At 37.5% G+C, this 19,677-nt stretch overlaps 1 protein-coding gene across 12 annotated transcripts in view; it reads left to right on the top strand.

Annotated features, from left to right (window-relative positions):
• BCAS3 (BCAS3 microtubule associated cell migration factor) overlaps positions 1–19,677 on the top strand; it is a 353,584-nt gene that overhangs the window by 139,731 nt on the left and 194,176 nt on the right. For all 12 annotated transcript variants that reach the window (XM_084492825.1, XM_084492820.1, XM_084492814.1 and 9 more), the window contains 3 exons: positions 2,303–2,427; positions 3,047–3,212; positions 4,397–4,497. In XM_084492825.1, the coding sequence (XP_084348951.1) occupies positions 2,303–2,427; positions 3,047–3,212; positions 4,397–4,497 (392 nt within the window). The remainder of the gene's footprint in view (positions 1–2,302; positions 2,428–3,046; positions 3,213–4,396; positions 4,498–19,677) is intronic.

Raw genomic sequence — 19,677 nt, 5'->3', positions numbered from 1 at the left:
GTTAAAAATACCATTTCAGTGACAGATGACTATTTCAAAGTGAGAGGAGTCTATTTTCAATTTTAATGAGCCATAAATAATAATATGTTAATATAAATTAAATATGCTAATATAGATTGTGAAGTGACACTGGAAACGAGGTAATACATTTACAGTCAGGAACTTTTTGGAACACAGATTTTTGACCCAGTAATCTGTAATTGTAGTTGTAACAGTTGGCTATTAAGTGCTTTGTGGTGGTTCAATATCAGAGTTACTGACTATAAATTGCAATTGCTCTTTGGGGACGTTCTAGCTTCTCATGTAAGTGCAAGATCTTCAGGACAGGGCTAAGTCTATGAAAGTTCATCTGAATATTTCCATTGATTCTGGTTAGTGTAATGGAATTCTTTTTGAAAGGTCTTGTGTTTGTGTTGTTGTGGTGGTGTTTGTTTTCTGTTTCGTTTTGTTTTTAACAAATGTGACCATAGGCTTGCCGTATGTGTGATTTATGGCAGGTAGCTTAGCTCCTCTGTGCTTCAGTGGGTCCATCTGTAAAAGTGGCGGAGCGATACTTTACAAAGTGTTGGGAAGCTCAACTACTATTTTTTAAAATCCCTTTCAGAAACCTGGCTGAAAATACAATGCAAGTGCAAACAATTAGGTTTTTTTCCCATTTTCATGTGACCTCATTTCCAGTAGGTATAGAAAAAGTATTTGCTGCTTCAAGGAGAAGGCAATTTTAAATGTTTCAAGTTGCATGACAGCAATCAAGGAGGCTATGTGTTTTTAACCATATGCCATATTTTACACGTGTCACTTACTACAGCTAGTTGCTGGAATTGTTGGAAGGAAATTAAGTGCTTGAGATCAGGGAGAGTTTTGCCATGTATTTCAGTGAGATCTGGCTTCAGCTTTAGGGTAGCAAGACAAGACTTCAGCCAGGTGCAGTCTCTGCAGCCAGGTGCAGAAGTTCTAGAGAAGCCCAGCTTATAGAATAATCCTGGTTTAGAATGCTTTTCTTACGTTATTTTTCATTATATTGATTTTGGATATTAAGTCTTTTCCTGCTTTAGTGTCCCTGTTGGTTCATTCTGTTGAACCCCTTCACCCATATACAAGTAATTTCTAATCAACAACAAAAAGAAGAGTAGTATGAATTAAATATCATTATACTTCTGCATAGTGTTTTAATTGCTTTTTGCCACTTTAAAGTATTCTTCTGCTGCTAAAGTTCATAATACTGCAATACTGTGTTTCCACATCCATATATACACACGCTCTTAGGACTGAAGAGCATTACTTAAAAATGAATAAGAATGTGACAGTATAATAGAGGCTGATATAATGTGGAATAAGAAATTAATAGAAGAAAAATGGAAAGGAGGGAGAGGTAGCAAAAGAAGGGAGCAGTGAAGTAGAATAAAAGAAAGGGAGATAATTTACAAAAATGGGGAAAAAATGGAACACAGAGAAGAAGGAATCCTGCGTGAACTTCTCAAACAGCTTTTCCATTAAGGAAAGGATGAAATCCAGGTGTAATGAACTGAGGAAATGGGCAGCGCTCTGAGAAGTTCTGAATTTATACAAACCACAATGTTGCATATCCTCAGATTCATTTAAGGAGCTGAAGAAGAAAATAAAAACACGACATGATGCAATGACATAATTATAAACCACTATACCTGCTACATGCATATTGTGAAGTTTCAGATGAGCATCTTTCTTAATCTCTTTTTATATGATATAATTACTGATTTGTTTTAACACGTAGCACATGAGTGTGTGTATTGTTTCCCTTTCCTTGTATCCTCCGCATGTTGTTCCCTCTTTCCCTTTTGCCCACATCACATCTATTTTAATGGTTTCGGTGGCATCAGTTACTGCGCCAGCTTATAATTGATCAGCAGTCAATTTTACCATTATTTCTAACTATCTTTTTAAAATGCAAGAAAATACCAATCACCTAAATGACTGACCCAGCATCTGTATTTTCATTCCCAAAGGACTTGTAATTATAAATGTTTATATTCACTTAAGAAGTTGTTTCCGTTGAATGCAAATATTCAATATTGGGTCTTTCAAACAGTCCAACCAACTCTTCATTATGAGCCAGTGCTGTTCTTCAAGTTAATGAGTTCAGTGATGAAGGGGAATTTGGAACCTATTATCCAGAAACACTAAGCATCTGTAAATCCTACTAAATCTTATGGGAGCTGCAGATATTTAGCACTTCTGAATTTACGTCTTTTGACTGTTAAGCAAAGGATGTCTTAATTTTTGAGAATTAATTTTCATAATTCTATTTTATTTTTTCTTTAAGCAAAACCAAACCAGCTCCACAAATTTCACCCAGTAAGTCTATGGGAGGAGAGTTTTGTGTTGCTGCAGTCTTTGGATCATCAAGGTCATGGTTTGCAAACAATCCAGGGCTAAAAAGAGAAAAAGGTAGGTATATTGCAAATCTAGGCTTTGCATTTAAATTTGAATTCTCTGTTTGTTTTTTTTTTTTTTTTTTTTTCATTTTGTGGTAACTTGTGAACATATTGGGTGATTTTGTTTCTGAAATTCTGTATCAATGGAGATTTTTATGGACTTGCAGTTGAGATAATTCAGGTAAATAGGACTATTTACAGGAAATTTAAATTAGCTAAACAAACCACTGTGATTTATAATGTTATATATAGACGGAAAACAAACTTTGATAGTTCAATCCAAAGACACTGTGTGAAGCTTCCCATAAAAAGCTGGGAGGTAAAGGTGAGATACCTTTTCTAAAGCAGATGTTTGTCAATGTGTAGTTAATTGAATACATGTTGGTGAGAAAACATTCCCCTACTCTTACATGTGGTATTTATAGTTTTCTGAAGCAAGGGAAGAATTAACTGTGCTTTGTATGATTTTCTCTTTGGCTCTCCAGGTCTTTCACTCTTTTTAATTCATATATTTTACCACAAGTTTATTAAGCTAAGTGACTTACAAGAATAAAGAGTCTACTATTTCTGTTAAAAAATAATCTGTTTCTACTGTTGTATTGCAATAAGATTTTCTTTCTTCTTTCAAACAGATCAATCGAAACAGTTTGTAGTGGAGTCACTGTATATTATCAGCTGCTATGGCAGCCTGGTGGAGCACGTATTGGAGCCACGTCCACTCAGCACCGCTCCGAAGATCAGTGATGACACGCCCTTGGAAATGATGACGTGCCCAAGAGCCAGCTGGACTTTGGTTAGGTACTTCATTTCTTTTTATTTTTTCTCCTTTTTGTCCAGAAAATGATTATGAATTCTTTCTTTGGAAGGGATGAATGAACTACATCATGATTTTCCCCCTTATTTTATCCTACCGTTCTTCATTGAAAGAGAAGTCTCTCAAATTTGAGCCTGACATAGGATGTGGTTCTGTCAGTGCTTCTGTCTGATTGGGAGCTTGCCATTGAAATACTTCTGTAGACATAGAGCTCCATGAACATGGAATAGAGATCGTTATGAACTGGTGATTTTAAATGATCGGACTGTATTTTTTTTTTATAAAAGGACTGGAAACAATTATTCTAGTTGTGTATTGTATATTTAATTGTGTATTTTAATTATTTTAGTAGTGTTACAATACAGAATTCTGCCATGAGACAAGTGTGAGGTTTCCAAGATGAAGCATTGCAGAGTTAGGCAAGTTATCCTGTAAGTAGCTGAAGGTAGCATTTCTTGAGATAGTTGAAGAAATTATTCCTGACATGTGGAGGAAAGTAAACAAAAATTGATGAGAAACTGTTGTCAGTGCTTTTGATGTTTTAAAATATTTTTATATCGATTTTTCTTGGCTCCTATATTCCTTAGTGCTGCTTATTGCTGGACTAGATTGATCAATACTTGATTTACCAAGCTATTTAGGAATGGCCCACCCTAATTAAAATTACAACACAGACTTCTAGACCATTATTGTTGAAATGAGTAGGTTGTAATGGAATTGAAAATTCTAATTGGATCAATAGTCCATAACTTTACACAGCTTTATTTTCACAGTTTGTAAATGCTCAATGACTTTACAGTATCGAAGCAATGCTAGTTAACAGAACAAAAAAGTTCCCCAGGTTCCGTTGTGTGTTTATATTAAATAATGTTAGCATGACATACGGCGGTCCTAAACGTATTTACCAGCTTAATCAAAACCGCCTTCGTCATTTTTTGTGTGCAGTGTATGCTGCCGTCAACAAACAACTATTGTCTTTTCTTCACAATCTGCACGATTTGGTCATGCTGCTCAACTGCCTGTGGTGTATTTCAGTGTTTGAACAAGCTAATTTAAATAATTACAAACATTTTCTGAGCTTGTATAGATAATTATATGTGATGACAGAAACACTGATTTACATTCTCTGTATTAGCTTAAATATTAATAGTCTTGTGTTTTACCTCAGAACTCCTCAGTGGAATGAACTCCAACCACCATTTAATGCAAACCATCCACTGCTCCTGGCTGCAGATGCAGTACAGTACTACCAGTATCTTCTTGCTGGCTGTAAGTAGCTGACAACTTTTTGTCTTCTGTGCAAGTTTTAAGCTGAGTGTGACTTTCTGAAACAGTTTTTCAGCCTGCATTCCTCAAACAAAATGGCAGCAGTTGTCCAAGACAATTTCTAAAAATGTGAATGAACTAGCAGGAGGCAGCACTTTTGTGTGAGATATCATTGAAATGTGATGAAGATTTAGAGACAACTTACCATGAAGGATGAAATCAGTTTATTTCAGAAATGTAGCAGTGTACTGGCAATAATATAATTACAGGAAGGTAAAATGTTTCTGCGGTTTTCCATTATAAAATTCCACAGGGATAAAAGTAGCTCTTTTTACAGGTTAAAATAATGCCTTAAAAGCTGAGGTTCAGTGAAGAATTTTTAAAACGAAAACATGTAGTTCAGTATTCATGACAAAAGTCCAGAAAAGAATAGTAACTGTTTCTTTCTTTAGATAATTTTATAATCAGAGAATTTTGCTAGCCAGGTTTATGATAAAGTTTATTAATTTTAAAGGTTGTTATCTTATAAAATTCAATAAGTTTTGCTGCTTCTTTGCAAATAAGCCAAAAAGTTCACCATTTTGTGAACTAGATGCTCATTTACCATGTATGTATGGAATGTACAGTAAGTATTTTCATGCATAAACTTTATAATGTGTGCTAGAAATAATGCTCTGATTTTCTCTTTCCTTTTTTTCTTTTTTAAGAATATGCCAAAATGCATATGTTGTATTAAAATACAATAAACTATAGGAAAAAGGACACCGTAAGGCACCTCCTGACTGCTAACTTATGTTGAGTAAATGCATGTTGTGTTAGAAATTGGGAAGCAGTAGGCACACCTACAAGTAGGTATGTAGTAGTGTAGATCTGAGTGCATCTGTGCAGCAGAAACATTTATTTGTTTCAGTACATATTCACCTCAGAAAAGAGCTTCTTGTAACAAACTATATTAGTAATGGATGGCAGATGTAGTTTCTTTCTGATACAAATCAAAGTTGGGAGGCTACCACATAGGCAAAAAGTGAGTACTTGGCAAGTCTTTCAGGTGTGACCATTAGATGCCTTAAAGTCTTCAGGTTTTCCTCCTCTCACTTCCCTTGCTTTTAGCCATTTCCTCTCGTGATTTCTATATTCAGTGACAACTAAGTGTATCTGCATTTTCCCAGTCCCCTGGAAATCCTGATTCTGGCTACTTCCAGACAGAGTCTCAGGCAACTGCTTCCTCGGGAATAGAAGAATATTAAGTCAATAGCAAGTGCCTCTTTTTTTAACTAGGGTGTAGTCAAGTTGAAGTGATAGAAGAGTCAAAGTTTCACAAGGGAACACCTCCTGGCATATGCAGAGGTATTCATGGGGATATTGGGCCCTCTGTGCAGGTGTCAGTGCAGCTAACACCAGCACGTTATGTGACACAGGCATTTAAGATGCAGAGGAACCTGGGCCAAAAGGCAGTGTGAACGTGACTTGTAAAAGTGACGTTGGCACCAGATCAGATGTGTTACTTCTAGCTGTCCATCTGTTGCATGCCCTCAGAGCTCATAACATTGCGGAAAACTACAAGGCCAGGTTCTTCCTTTTTCCAGGCTGCTTAAAAAAGGGAAGAAAACTCAAACTTTAGAAAATAATCTGAAGAAGTAATTAATAGCACCCAAAACCAAGTGCGCTGTGCATTTCTATCAGATTTTTCTTCTAGATTTCTGTATTATTTTGCTTTCACATGCATAGGCATGTAAGTTATGCTTTGAGATGAAAGGTCATTGCAAGGATGCTTGCTGATTGTATAATATTTTGTAATGTAAATTTAAAATAGATCACTGTTTCGAATGAGTATGTCTAAAATCAGATGTGCAAGCCTATGCTTAAATTTTCGCATAAGTATTTTGAAGCATTGAGTCCTATCAGGTCAACAAATACATTTGTAGTTTTTATCAAAGCCTTTGATCAAGGACTGTCAAAGTCCTATTGACAACAGAGCATAGGTCTAATTTCATAATGTAGCTTAAGGTAACTGCTGCCACGCAGTCTGCTTATGTTGCCAATGATTCATTTTGGTATTTATATATTTATCCATTGCTTATGCACCTGTTGCTGGTGATGGCATTAAATGATAATGGCATTTTATGATAATGAGATAAAAAAAGGCATACTTAGGTTCACTCACAGAAACTGCAGTGTTTCAAGAAGTCACGTTTAGCTCGGCATATTTGTGAGGAAAAACATCATCTGTTTTCTGCCACCAAGGAGGTGGAGTTAAGACCCCATTCTAGCAGTTTTCTGTAACGTATATCCTGCCATCCTGTTAGTAGTTAAAATATCTATGTAAGACAGAGAGTTTAGACAAAAGGATACTGTCTGTTGCTGTGTGCATTTATTGTTCTTTAGGGCTGTCGGGCCTCTTGCTTTGCTGAATTATCTAACAACCAGACTATCAAACGTAGTGTCTTCAGGGAAAACAGCAATACTGAGTCATCTTGAAACGCTCTCCACAGCGAGCTTTAATTCACAGATGCTTGCTATGTTTGTGAGTCCTTGCAGCTTGTCTGTTTAGGCCACATTCCTTTCCCCCACTCCCCAAATTCTGTGCTCTAGCTGAAGTCTGTCTCTTCCAGACTGTCTTTCAGCTATGTCTCCTGCAGACTGTCAAGCGTATAAATACAGAAAGTATTGCATGTCGCATGCAGTTATTGCAGCATGAGTCCAAAAGCACAGAATGCTGTCTGGAGAATTTTGGACACTTAGTACAAGTAGTTTGTATACTTTTGGGTTTCTGTTGAAATTTAAGTAATGTATAGATACCGTCTGAACAAAAGCCTTTCTGTGAGCATTAATGGTCGTATACACAGACAGGCTTACCCCACCTCCTGAAATTAGGGATGGATGAGACTCACTCTGTATATCATTAACAGGTCAAGTACCATGCAATTCAAATATTTTTGTACTGGAATCTTTTTAATGGAAGAGGAATGAGGGATTCCAACAAAGTAATGATTTTGTATTACTTGAATTACAGTGAACAATTTTAATTCGGGTTTTAATTCATTTAGAAGGATTTTTTTAAGATGAGTGTGGAATGTGGAAAAACACAGAATAATAAACAGTAGAGACAAAAAAAATAGAGAACATAGTAAAAATAGCATTAACAGAAATTTGTGTATATGTGATCTTCTTTGAAGTTTTATTTGTCTTCTGGATTTGTTATATCTGAAGATACTCAGTGAACTCTCTGAAAAAGTGGAGTCAAAACAGGATTCACACAAAGAATCCAAAGCACCTGTTAGCTTTCCCCCCACTAAATACACGCTAAAATGAAGTTATCTGGCTCTGCTTACCTGTAGTAATGTAATGAGTTGACATTAGCTGCAGCCTGTGGTTTGATGTGCTATCACTTCCGTCAGTAAGTTTAATTGCCAGCAAATGGCTAAATAGGAGGTTTAGGGTGAATGTTACATCTGTCTGCCACGTTAGTGGTAAGAGGAATTCTGGCGCCGTTTCAGGGTCACTATTTGTATCTGTCTATCAGAGGTAGAATACAGCGGTTTCTCTCAGTTTCTGTATAGCATTTCTGCCAATTGTTTGGCTCCATTAAGTGTGCAGGGGAAATAAAAGCCTGAATGACCAAGTCACAAGGGGGTATAGATAGACCCTTTCTTTGTCCACACTCAGAACATTGCATTAGGTCTCATTATCCATTTATAATAAGTGACCTTTGCCCCCTGGGTCATTGAAAAATACTCAGTGTGCTTTTTAGCACAGAGTACCTCTGTCAGCAGACGGACAGAACAATGAAACGTCTGGCAGTCTACTTGGAGGGCTATACTTTGCAGGTTTTCATAAATATGCAGGCTGATGCCAAAACACAGGACCAAAATCTGTTTTAGTCTCTGAAAAGTATGAAGTTGGCCACTAAATTATTGTAATAAAAAAAGGAGGTTTCAAAAATACTGCACTTAGGTATTTAGTTAGGCATGGTTTGGTTTGGCTTTTAATGTTTTTAAAGGTTCCTAAATTTCATTCACAGCTAGTAAGGAAGTAACAAGGAACCATTGTTTGAAGAAGTATTTTGTACAACAAGTGTCCAAGACCTTTATCCCAGGGGTTTTCGTAAGTGGATTAGCACAGCTGTTTGATTGCTTTGAGGTCATCTGTGACATCTGCTGCAAAAACCTGGATCAGACTATGCAGTTTGTGTCTACCTGAGCATGGTATTGCAGCCATGGCTGGTGCAAGAGGTGAGAAAGTGGGTAGCAGGAGATGTGAACTCTTCTCTAAGTTCATAGCTGGAAAGTGAATTTACATTTTAAATTCTACAGCATGCTGGCCTGCTTCTGTTTCAGGCTTTTTGCAGTTGGTCAGAGTGAAAATAAGTCTTGAGAATCTCCTTGGCTTCTTGTGGAGCAGATTACAGATTTGCTTTTATTTTTGTAAGAGTCCATCGTGGAAGCCTAAGATATATTACAACCTTCAGATCTTCAGTGTGGGGTGTTAGTTGCTAGATGTTTCTCTCCTACCCTTGTCAGGTTTAACACCTAGTATTTTATCTTATTTGTGTCTCTAGCATTCACTTTTTATTTGCCAATGTTCTGTGCAACTCATAAATCTAATCACATCAAAGGAAGGAAACGTAGTCCCATTTGTTATATTTTTTTCTTAAAATATAAATACCTTCACCTGGTACAGTTAGACTGACATTCATAACATGATAGCACGAGGAGAGCTGTGCAAAGCACTGCCTGCAAACATCGGAGGTATCTGTAGTACAGATCCCTGAAACATGGATGACTCACGTGTTAATGAAAAAAAACCACCTCAAAATCAGAGCAAAAACTCTCCCCAAAAAAGTATTGAATAAAATGAATTATTATTTCTATCCTCTGACTCTGGAAAGGGCACCTTCACATTCCTGGCAAGAGTTTTGACTCATCAGGACCAATTTTGTGGAGACAACCTGCAGTTGTCAGAAGCAGGCCAGTGACAAGAATTAATATATTAACTGGTATGCAGTACTCTTTGACAAATTGCTTACTAAATACATCAAAATTGATTGGACATTCTGTGTTTAAATTGACAAATGACTGCATTAGGGGAAGGAGGGAAATCCATTAATTACAGCTGCCCTCAACCATAGGAAATGTAATCGTATAAATATAGATTTTGTTAAAACAAAAGTCTCTACTTTACTATAGTGTTGCTGGTAAGTGTACTTGCACCTCTTTGCTATTAAACCTCCAATAGGAGGTTTTGAAGACAGATCTTTGCAATTGGCTTTTAAATAATCAAAGACCATTTCTGTTGTGTTAAAAGGAATGATGCAGTGTTTTCTTTATCCCACTCTGACCACTTCTGGAAATTGTGCTCCTCTCTCAGAAAAATAGACATGTAGCTGAGGCTTCTGCTGTCTCATTAATTGCTTATTGTAAATGCCATGTAATTCATATTTCACAATTTTAGGATTTGAAGCAGTGCTCAGTATTCTCCTCCTTTGTTCCTGTTCTGGTCTCCAAGTAATACTTCCATGGCTGTTACTTATTTCTGAGTAAGAATTTGCACTTGAGTTAGGCCTGAAGATATAATCAGTTTTATAGACTTCGTTAAGGGATTCCTGGAAAGATTAAGGTCTACATTTATGGCTGCCTTTGACTTTTGGGTGTTACAACAGATTTTCATTTCTAGACCAACTGTTATGCATATCTTGCATTTTACTGAAAATGGCTTTCAATAGAAGTCAAACTTAATAACTCTTCATTGTCTTCAAAGGGAGGGGTTTAACCTTTCTTCATTGTTTGTTTGGGGTAGATGATAACACAATTTATACAGATAATCTGAACGCTGACATCCTGTTTGCACTTCCTGCTCCCTTGTATGAAAGCTATGCACCCTGAGCAAGACTTTTGTTTCTAAGCAACATTGTGGTTCTTTATTGCCTATTTTATATTCCTTCCATACATTCCATTGATGGAAATAAAAATTCCATGCATCTAACTAGTGAGTATTGTGCAGTGGAAAGTGGGACTCAGAATAAGAGTAGAAAGTGTATTAAATAACTGTGAATATGTGCTGTGAAGACAGATACTATGAAAAACAAGCTATGATGCACGTAATCATAGCCACGCTGCTGCCATTTGAGTTAGGCCGGGCAGGTACAGTAAGGAATCTGGTCATTCTGGTCTGCTGGCCTTTTTCTGTGTGCAGCAGAGCGCAGGATGGCAGCCAGGTAATAACAGGCTAACAAACTGGGACTGGTGATTAGTCGCAGTATTCCACTGCGTCTCAGCCTTCTACCCCTGTTTTTTTCTTGCACTCTTTTCTATATATGTATTTAATAGTGTGGTTATTCTCTCACTGATGTGAAAGAATATCTATTATGGTACGTGCCAAACACACAAATACATATATCTGTTGTGTGTGTGTGGATAGTATGGTCTGCGAGGCAAGAGCTGCATCTCGCTGTGTATATGTTCAATGTCTGTCACAACAGAGCTCGATTCCAAATAATAAAACTGATCACAACCAGAGCCAGCTCTGTAACCACAATTATGCTATCATGTAGTTATGAGGTGTTCAAAGCCTTCTTGCTCTGTTCCTGAGAGCAAGCTCTCTGCGTGGCTGTGGTCAGACGTGAGTTGGGCTGGAGGAGGTGAAGCAGGCGGTGCTCGCAGCAACCCATCGGCGTCTCTGCTGACGGTACTGGTTCTGCAGCAGCACTGGTGGCACTTCAGAGCACAGTTCCACATAATCTGCTGATGAAGGCTATCTAAGCAAAGCTCTCCGACCTTATGTTGAAGTGGGTGAAGCCCACTTGAGTTTACACAAGCTGCAGTGCTCTGAACCCTATAGCGGGGCCAGAACAAGCACTGGTGGGTGCGTTAACATTTCAACGTGCCATAATTTTTATGCACTGTTCATACGAATGTTGTCTAAACAATGCACCTGTACAGCACAGATGGGGGCCTGTCCACAAAATTGTGTTAATCGAGTGTTCTGGGCTTAAACGAGCAGCTGCAAGACCCAGCATAGCACACGCAGTTCATGGAGGGTCGGAGTGACAGAGGGGAGGGTTGCAGAACTAAGGGCAGTCTGCAGAGAGGCAGGGGGGAGGCTCCTTTGTCAGTGCTGAGCAAACATACAAACAGCCTTTTGGTAGATTGGGTGATTCTGCTAGGTTTTGTGACCCCTACTCTCAGCAAGAGTATTGCAGCTAACCGTGTTAGCTGTTAGAGCAATAGACTTAAAGATAGGAAACAGCGATGTGTTGTTGGGGTATTTTGTGTACGGCCAGCACACAGCGGAGATTTCACATACTTAACTTGAGTACATATGTTTAACTTTATTATCCAGATGGGAAATTATATATATATTTTTTATATTTTCTGGATTGTCAGATTGCCGTTACTATTCTTCCTACTTGAAATCATCTCTAGCTAGTGTATCCTTTTCATGAAATTGTAATTTGTTATTGCCATATAGTAAATGAATTTCCTGGATCTGTGCATCAGTAGCTTCTACGGAGTTTTCAGATGTCCTTAAAAGTCCAGATCTTTGTGGAATGATTTTATAATTCCTTGAAATTTCAGAGGACTTTTTTTCTACATCCAAATAAACCACTAATTTCAGAATTTTAGAGAACTAATTATAAATTGCAACATTGAAACAGGTTTGGTGTAGTGTTCTCACAAATCTTTCTATTCAGCATTTCAAGTTAAAATAGGTCTGGGTCCCACCCCTCCTTTTCTTCCCTTTGCATTTCATTGACTTCATAAAAATATCTAAAAATATATTTTATATTGTCTGATTTGTTAAATTTTGTTTTGTATTTTCACGGTATCAACCACAGATTACTGAACAAGTATACTGTTTTTTTTTCTTTTTTTTTTTTTTTCTCTGAGTATTTGGGTTTTCCTGGCAGTAGTCACAAACAGTGAAAATATAATTTTCAGGTTTGCTTCTTACATTTGAGGGCATAACAGATTGCAAGCTAATCTGGATCACCGTCCTGCTTCAAAAAAGATGTTTCTAATGAAATTGTAGTTCATGGTCTTTTTTTAAGGGGAAGCTAAGTTTCCCGAAAACTGTAACCTGTACTTCCTGCTCCCTACAGGAAACAGGATTAAGTGGTAAAGGGAAGCAAATTTAATTTCTGACTGAGTATTGGACTGATTGGGGTAAACAGAAACAGGTCAGGTATCATTCCATGAAAGAGCTGCATAACTGCATGTGAGCAATGTACTAAATCCTGATATGTTCTTCAGCCATAATTGCTGTTTGTGAAATAATATAGACAAGGTGGATAAAAATTAACTCTGTAGGGTGTTTTGGAGGCTGCCAACCTGTGTCAGTTTTTTGATATATATACATGGGCATGTGTATGGCTTCATCAGATTACTGAGGACTTGCCCATCTTAATCCGTATTTTATATACTAAATGCTGGAAACAGCACTGCATATAGGAATTAAAATACTTTCAGATGTGTACAAACAACAATAATGAACAAGGGCACATGCTGAAACAGTTCTTTACTATTCTTACATGGTCATCTGGAACTTCTTAGAGAGGGGTCCATCAACACGAAGGGGTCAGTTTTCAAAGCAGTGTACAGGGATTTAGCCGCGCGACTCCTATTGACGTTAATGGGAGTCAAACGGGTAAATCCCCACGCACCGCTTTGAAAATTTACTACTAAGCCTCTTGACTTCTCACTACATACTTTGATTGTAACAGTAATCCATGGTTAACATAATTTTCCCGACAATAATGTCAAACATACTTTTGAAGTCAGTGAATTATAGAAATAGTTACCTCTTCCATAATTCCTTAAAGATGGCCATCAGATGGATTTCACCACAGGTTTGTGCAGTTGAAATTATTCTTTAACTCAGGACAGAATATATATGTTATCCTTTGGTACAGAACTGATAGTCTGCTCACAGTCTGAACATAGAAAGTGTTGAACAGCCTTAAGGTGCTTGGTACTAGGAGAAATATCAGGTTCTAGCTCTGCCCAGATTAAATGCTCATTGTACTTCATGGCTTTCCTGTGGGAATTTAAGACAAGGAAGGGAGTTGAGCATGATGTAGATTCACCTCTCTTGTGGTGCAACCAAGAGTAACAGTGATGTCTGAATACCTGATCAGTACCTTTTTGGGGAAAAAAAAATCCAGGCTGTTGGCTGTCAAACCAGTGTAAAGTAAGGAGCAAGTAAAGCAGTCATCAAAGCTGGAGAAAACCTAAGCAGAATTCATATCCTGCTTGTAGTCCTGACTGTTCCTTTAAGATTAAAGTGCTGATACAGGGAATGGATAGTCTATAAAGCACCTAATAAACTGTGGTCAATATACAAATAACGAATGAATATAAGTCAATTGGTGTTACGAAATAACTGCTAGGCTGGCTAAGTTCCTGATTTGTAGGGTTTTTTAGTGTAATTTTATGATGTTTATGCATATAAGAATATCAGAAACAGTTATAACATTAGAAAAAATTGACAAGGGAGAAATTTTGGGTGAAAGAGTATATTTTAATTTGCATGGAATCCTCCTGCAGAAGTTTACATGGTAAAAAATGCATTAAAAACAGAACTTTGTTCACTAACATATAGCCACAAGTAAAAATACATAAACCATATCACCAAACTACAAACAGTTTATTTTAAATGTGGCTGTAAAAATTGTGTCTAAAAGCAAAATCTGGTTTTCGCTTTACTGTCAAACTTGAGCAGAGGTAGAGCCAGCAGTTGTAGAGCTACGTGCTGGAAGGGCAGGCGCTGGAACATGCGTGCAGTGAAACTCTGTTAGTTGTTGGACTCAAATTGCATGGAAAGCCTTTGCTGAAGCAAGTCACCCAACTGCAGGATAACAAAACCGACCTCTGTGGAAGTGAGATCCTATCTGTAAGAGGGAAAAGAGGTGGACCTGTTGGTTTTGAGGTGGCGGCATGTAGACCTAGACCAGAACTGTCACATTCTACTTGTCACGCGTAACGTGATGTAACCAATGCGCCAGTAGTTCCAGAGTAGCATGAAGTAAATCATTCAGATTGTGGAGTTTAATTTTAAAAGAAGTAATCCTGAAGCTTGTTGACAAGCATTTGATTACCTCAGGTCTCTAAGCCACTTGTGATCATTTTAGATGTAACTTAGGAATCACAGAAAAAGCATCAAAATCAGATGTTTGTGTGATTTATATGAAACCAGGGGGTATGCAATGTGTAGTTTGTATACCTGTTTCCCTTGCACGTAGATGAAGGACAGGCTTTGGCCTTGATGAATTAGTTAAGAGCACATTGTTTCTGTTTCTACTAGATTACAGAATCTTATTTCAAATGATAAATTCCTGTGTTTTCAGTTAAAATAAAGGAGAGTTTTCTGGGTGTCTGCATGCATGTGTGTATGGCAGGCAGCACAGAACAAATAGTCTTTATAGTCTGCAAATGCCTTTGTTTGCTCTTAATTTGGACAAACATACATCCTTTAGAAAAGAGCACATTGGGAATTTCGTATATAACTCTCAATTAAATCGAATTGTGTAAAGCTTATTTATATAAATGAGAAAATTAAAACCTTTTGGTTCAAGAAGTACACAAAACTAAGTAAAACTAATGATTTATTGTTCACAAATTAAAACCATAAGTGTGCACACAACAATTGAGCTGTAGTGTTTCTTTGTTCCAACACTTCTGTGCTGCTGAAAGATGACAATTTATAATTTTTGAATGAATAATGATTTGTCTTAGGTCTAGGTATTTATTGTATAATTATCCTGTCTGTGAACAAAAGCACTCTTTGTTAATTCCAATATTCACCAAACATGTGTATTAGTGTAGGTCTTGCTTACGCACCAAGGATGCCTATGCAAATTATTCCTGAGCTTAATAAAAATTGTTTGCTTTCTTATTTATCACTAAATGTCATGGCAAGGTTTCAAAAAAATTTTTTTTTCATACTTAATCATTTAACTGTGTGAATTCGGTCCTAGAGTTTCAGAGGAATACCAGTTCAGATGTACTTCAGCCTTTGTTTTGGTTTGTGGAACTTTTGTCTCTGCAGTCATTTCTGTGCAATTTTCCTAGCGCTAACAGTTACCACCCAAGTGAATAAATTTGTAATGTTTTTTAGACCCTTGCCTTTAATGATCTTTGGTATAGTAGTAACATTAATCATGTTGCTGCACAGAAAGATGCATGTGGATTAATTTTATTTATTTATTTATTTATTTCCTTATTTATTTATTTTAACTTTACCTTAGAGCACTGGTAAGCACTTGCACCTTTTATTTTGAGGGATGAAAATGAAAGGACCATGTTCACGTCAAGAAAGAAAATGATTAACAACAGTTTTCACTCAGATTCTGATTTTCCTTAGTTAAATGGGGAAAGGTTCAGTAGAAATAGTCAGAATAGAGGGATAGATAGGAATATATTCCAGACTTAGTGTTGATATAGATCACTTTTCACTGGAAGAACAGAGTCTGAAGTCCCCAGTAGCACTTTTGAGCAGCTCAAAGGTGGTTTTGCCTCTTACCAGATATTTATGACAAAACCCTGATTTCTGCAGTGTAGCATTCCAGTTTTTAAAAAGTGACTTTGAATGCATGCAAGCTTGCTTACAGTTTTTGCATTTATGAATGATATTTGGAAACTCGTTTTATGCTGCATAGGTAAAAATTGTATGTTTTAATTCTCACCTTATATTTTTAAGAACTGTTCATTTTTTGTTGTAGGTTTTTTGTTGTTGTCTTTTTTTTTTTCTCTGCAGGTATTTGTACAAATTACTGTGTTCGCTTAATTTTAAAGTAAACAGAGTTGCATTCTGATATTTGATACATGTTTGTTCCAGATGATGGAGTAAGCATAGCAAGAAATTAAAAATTGGCATAGCTCAGACACAAAACATTGGATTTATTGGCACTTGCAATTGCCAGTAAAATATCTCTGTGCAAGAAGGGCTTGCTCCTTGTCTGTTTGTGACACACATGACTTTTTCCCAATGAAAGAGAAATTATAAGAGTGCAAGAAAAAGTACTTGATAGAAAGCCATTGAAAATTTTTGAATTTTGAATTATTATTGTGTAGCATTATAGTGAAATTCTTTCAAAATTGAAAAGCTGTACGTTACAGCGTAAGACCAGTTGAACTGATGTGTAAGAAGCTGTTGTATTTTCAAGTTGGAATTCAGTTTTTTAAAGAATTAGGCAAGAAGATAAAATAGTACTTTTAGGCTAATTTCCTGGAAATGTCCCTCCAAACTTAAATTAATCTCATCCTGGAACTGAATAGTTGATAATGATGCAAGAGGTGTGTGACCCAGAAATGCAGAAAAAATCGCTTTTAGATTTTTAGGACATATTTGCTTCTATAGCTTCAAGGCCATTTTTAACTTGCAAAAAAATGACTGTATGTATATCTGTAATAAGCAGTACAGCAATGGCAAATCTCCAGCAAGGATCACTTGTCTTACAAGGTCATATCTCACAGAATGCTGCATGCTCCCACTAAGGGCAGTGGGAGTTGAGCGTGCTTTGCCTGTGGTAAGGCTGGGACCATCATTATGGGATCCTGCTATCAAAACCAGACTCTTTTTTAAATGCCTGCTTTTGTGATAGGTGTGGTACATAAATGCTATTTTATTAAATAGCAAAATAAATTACTGAGGTTTGACCTCAGCTGAGGCTTTATCACTGTTGCCCTGCTGGTGAACTCGAAGGCAGAGCGTTTCCGTGGAATTCAGCATGTCGTCACTTTTTGGTAGAAAGAGTTAATGCTGCAGCCCAAAGCTGCACTGAAGTGGGTTATCACGAGACCTATGCAAAGCTGGGATCGTACAGGAAAAGGCAATACAGTGTAGAACCAAAACTGTTGTTAAAATTTAATTTTGTTTCTTTTTTTCTGTCAAGCTGTCTTGAATATCCAGTAAAATGTAGTGTTCAGCTTGCCGTATGAGTATTGCACAATGGAGAAATAGGGTGACGGAGCAGTGTGGATGCTGCTCCCCAGGCCAGCATTTTTGCTGCTAGTCACTGGATAGCAGTTTCCCGAATCTTGACAGCTCTAGTAGTTGCCCCTGGGATAGAAGGAACAAAAAAAAGTTCAGAACAGTCCATAAAGTTCCTGTTGGTTTGAAAGCAAAAACATCTGCTAGAGTCATGAGCAGTTTGTTAGCGGCGCTCGATAGCAGGAAAGCTGCAGTCGATCAGCTGTGCCCTCAGAAACAGGCGTTCCTGCAGTCAGTGCGATTTATGGTCAGGGAGTCGGGAGATATGGGGAAGATTAGGGCAACAGCAAAATGTGTCAAAATAATGGCTTTGTTTCGTTGGTTTCAAATATAAACTTCACCAGTAAGGGGGAAGTATGGATGTGTTGTTGTCATATTCAGGTATGTGCTGTGAATTTGTCAGCAGTTTGGAACCTGGGACAGTGTGTGGATTTTCTTAATACCAAGTTTGATACGGGCTGGGCAGACCCATCTGTAAGTCACAGAAGCACATCTGTCACTGCAGTCATGACAGAGATGAATAGTTCCTATATTACTTTGAAAACTGATGAGCACACAGCGCTGCAATAACGCCCGGAGCTGCTGAGGCACGTGCGTGGGCAGGCCCAGGGCTTCTGAGGCACCCCTGGGCCTCGTGCTCGCCTCAGTGCGTGGCAGTGGCAGCCATTATGGGTGGCGGCTTCCTGTCACAACCTCTCCTGAGACTGGGCCTCTCTCTCTACGTATGTATTATATACCGGGCCTCTCTCTCTCTCTCTCTCTCTCTATATATATATATATATATATATATTATCCTAATGTATTACACTTCTGTTGTGTAATAAGCTAGGCCCAGACCTGAGTTGGGAATACTGCAGCTTTCAGACCTCATTGCAGTACGGAGGTGTTACCAATGGCTCCATGGCTGAGGTTGCGTTTAGATACCCACTTAAAAAAACAGGATGGAAATCCTTTTTATTTTTTCATATAATATATGGATTTATGAAAAGCCCGTGCTGTTTATATTGTAGAGGCGCCGTTCTGTATTTATGGTTACAGTTGTGTCTGCTTTGCCATTATAAATTCCTATTATTAGGAGTTTACAACATGCCTGTAAAAATTTGTAGTGGATGGAAACTTGACACATAAAGGTCAACCCCATAATAATGTAGTTCTTAAAAACCAATTTTAAAAACTTCGAGTCATTCTTAGATTATGTGAATATTAAAATATTGGTTCTAATTTTAGTATTGTCCGGTTTTTTATCACCATAGCATGAACTCTCATTTTACCACAGTAAAAAATGCCATTGTTGCATTTGCTTGTTGTGATTTGCTTTTGCAGTCTCTGTTCTTCCCTCAAGGTGGGTAGAGTTTCTCGGTGTTGAATCCGGGCCTCTGCCAGGCCCTGACAATAGGCAGGTACCAGAAAATGGCAAATAGCACCTGTCCTATGGTCTTGGGTGCTCACTTGGAGTGCGTTGGTTTTCTGCTTTCTCAAGCATGAAGTTTTAGTCAAAGCAATGTGATGCCGGTGCCTGAGAAGTAAAGTAGCTAGACTGTAAGCTTTGCTGACATCTTTAAAGGACTCAAGGACCAGGAATCATGAAATATTAATCTTCACAATAATGAGTTTTAAATTATCTGTCTTTTTTGTGGTAGCACTTGAACACTAAATTGTGGTATTCTCCAAAGTCGTATGCATAAATGGGAATAGTTTTAAAAGTGTTTTTGGATATTATGCAGTCTACAGAACTGAACAACTTGAAATTTTCTATTGCAATGAGTCCATATAAAGAGGAACAAGAGCAATGAATAACAAAATTAACTTAGTTTTGCTCTGTGAATTGAGGTTATTCATTCGTCTTTTGAAAACCACATGGACGTATTTAAGTCATTGTAGTAATGTAAGATTCTTATGATGCTGTTAATAAAAGGTTTACTGGTGAGCACTGTGGACAGATCTGATGGTGAGTCAAACCAAAAGTTTACCCAGCTGAGCATCTGTGGTAGTGGCTGGAAGGGAGGTGCTTCAGTTCTGTGGAGTTTGTAGGTTATGGGTTTCTTGAAGGTTGTGTCTGGACTGTTCTGCTTAATAGCTGCTGATGAATTTATCTCTCAGCTTGAAATAATGCCTCTTTCTAATTACTTGTGTCACTTGCAGCTGCAGGAAGGGTTTTCCTTATCTGTCCAAAGTTATCATGAGGTACTACGGAGT

The sequence above is a fragment of the Aythya ferina genome (genome assembly GCF_964211825.1).
Source record: "Aythya ferina genome assembly, chromosome: 19".
NCBI lineage: Eukaryota > Metazoa > Chordata > Aves > Anseriformes > Anatidae > Aythya > Aythya ferina.
Note: the sequence above shows the minus strand (reverse complement) of the source record. Positions and strands in the feature narration are given on the sequence as shown.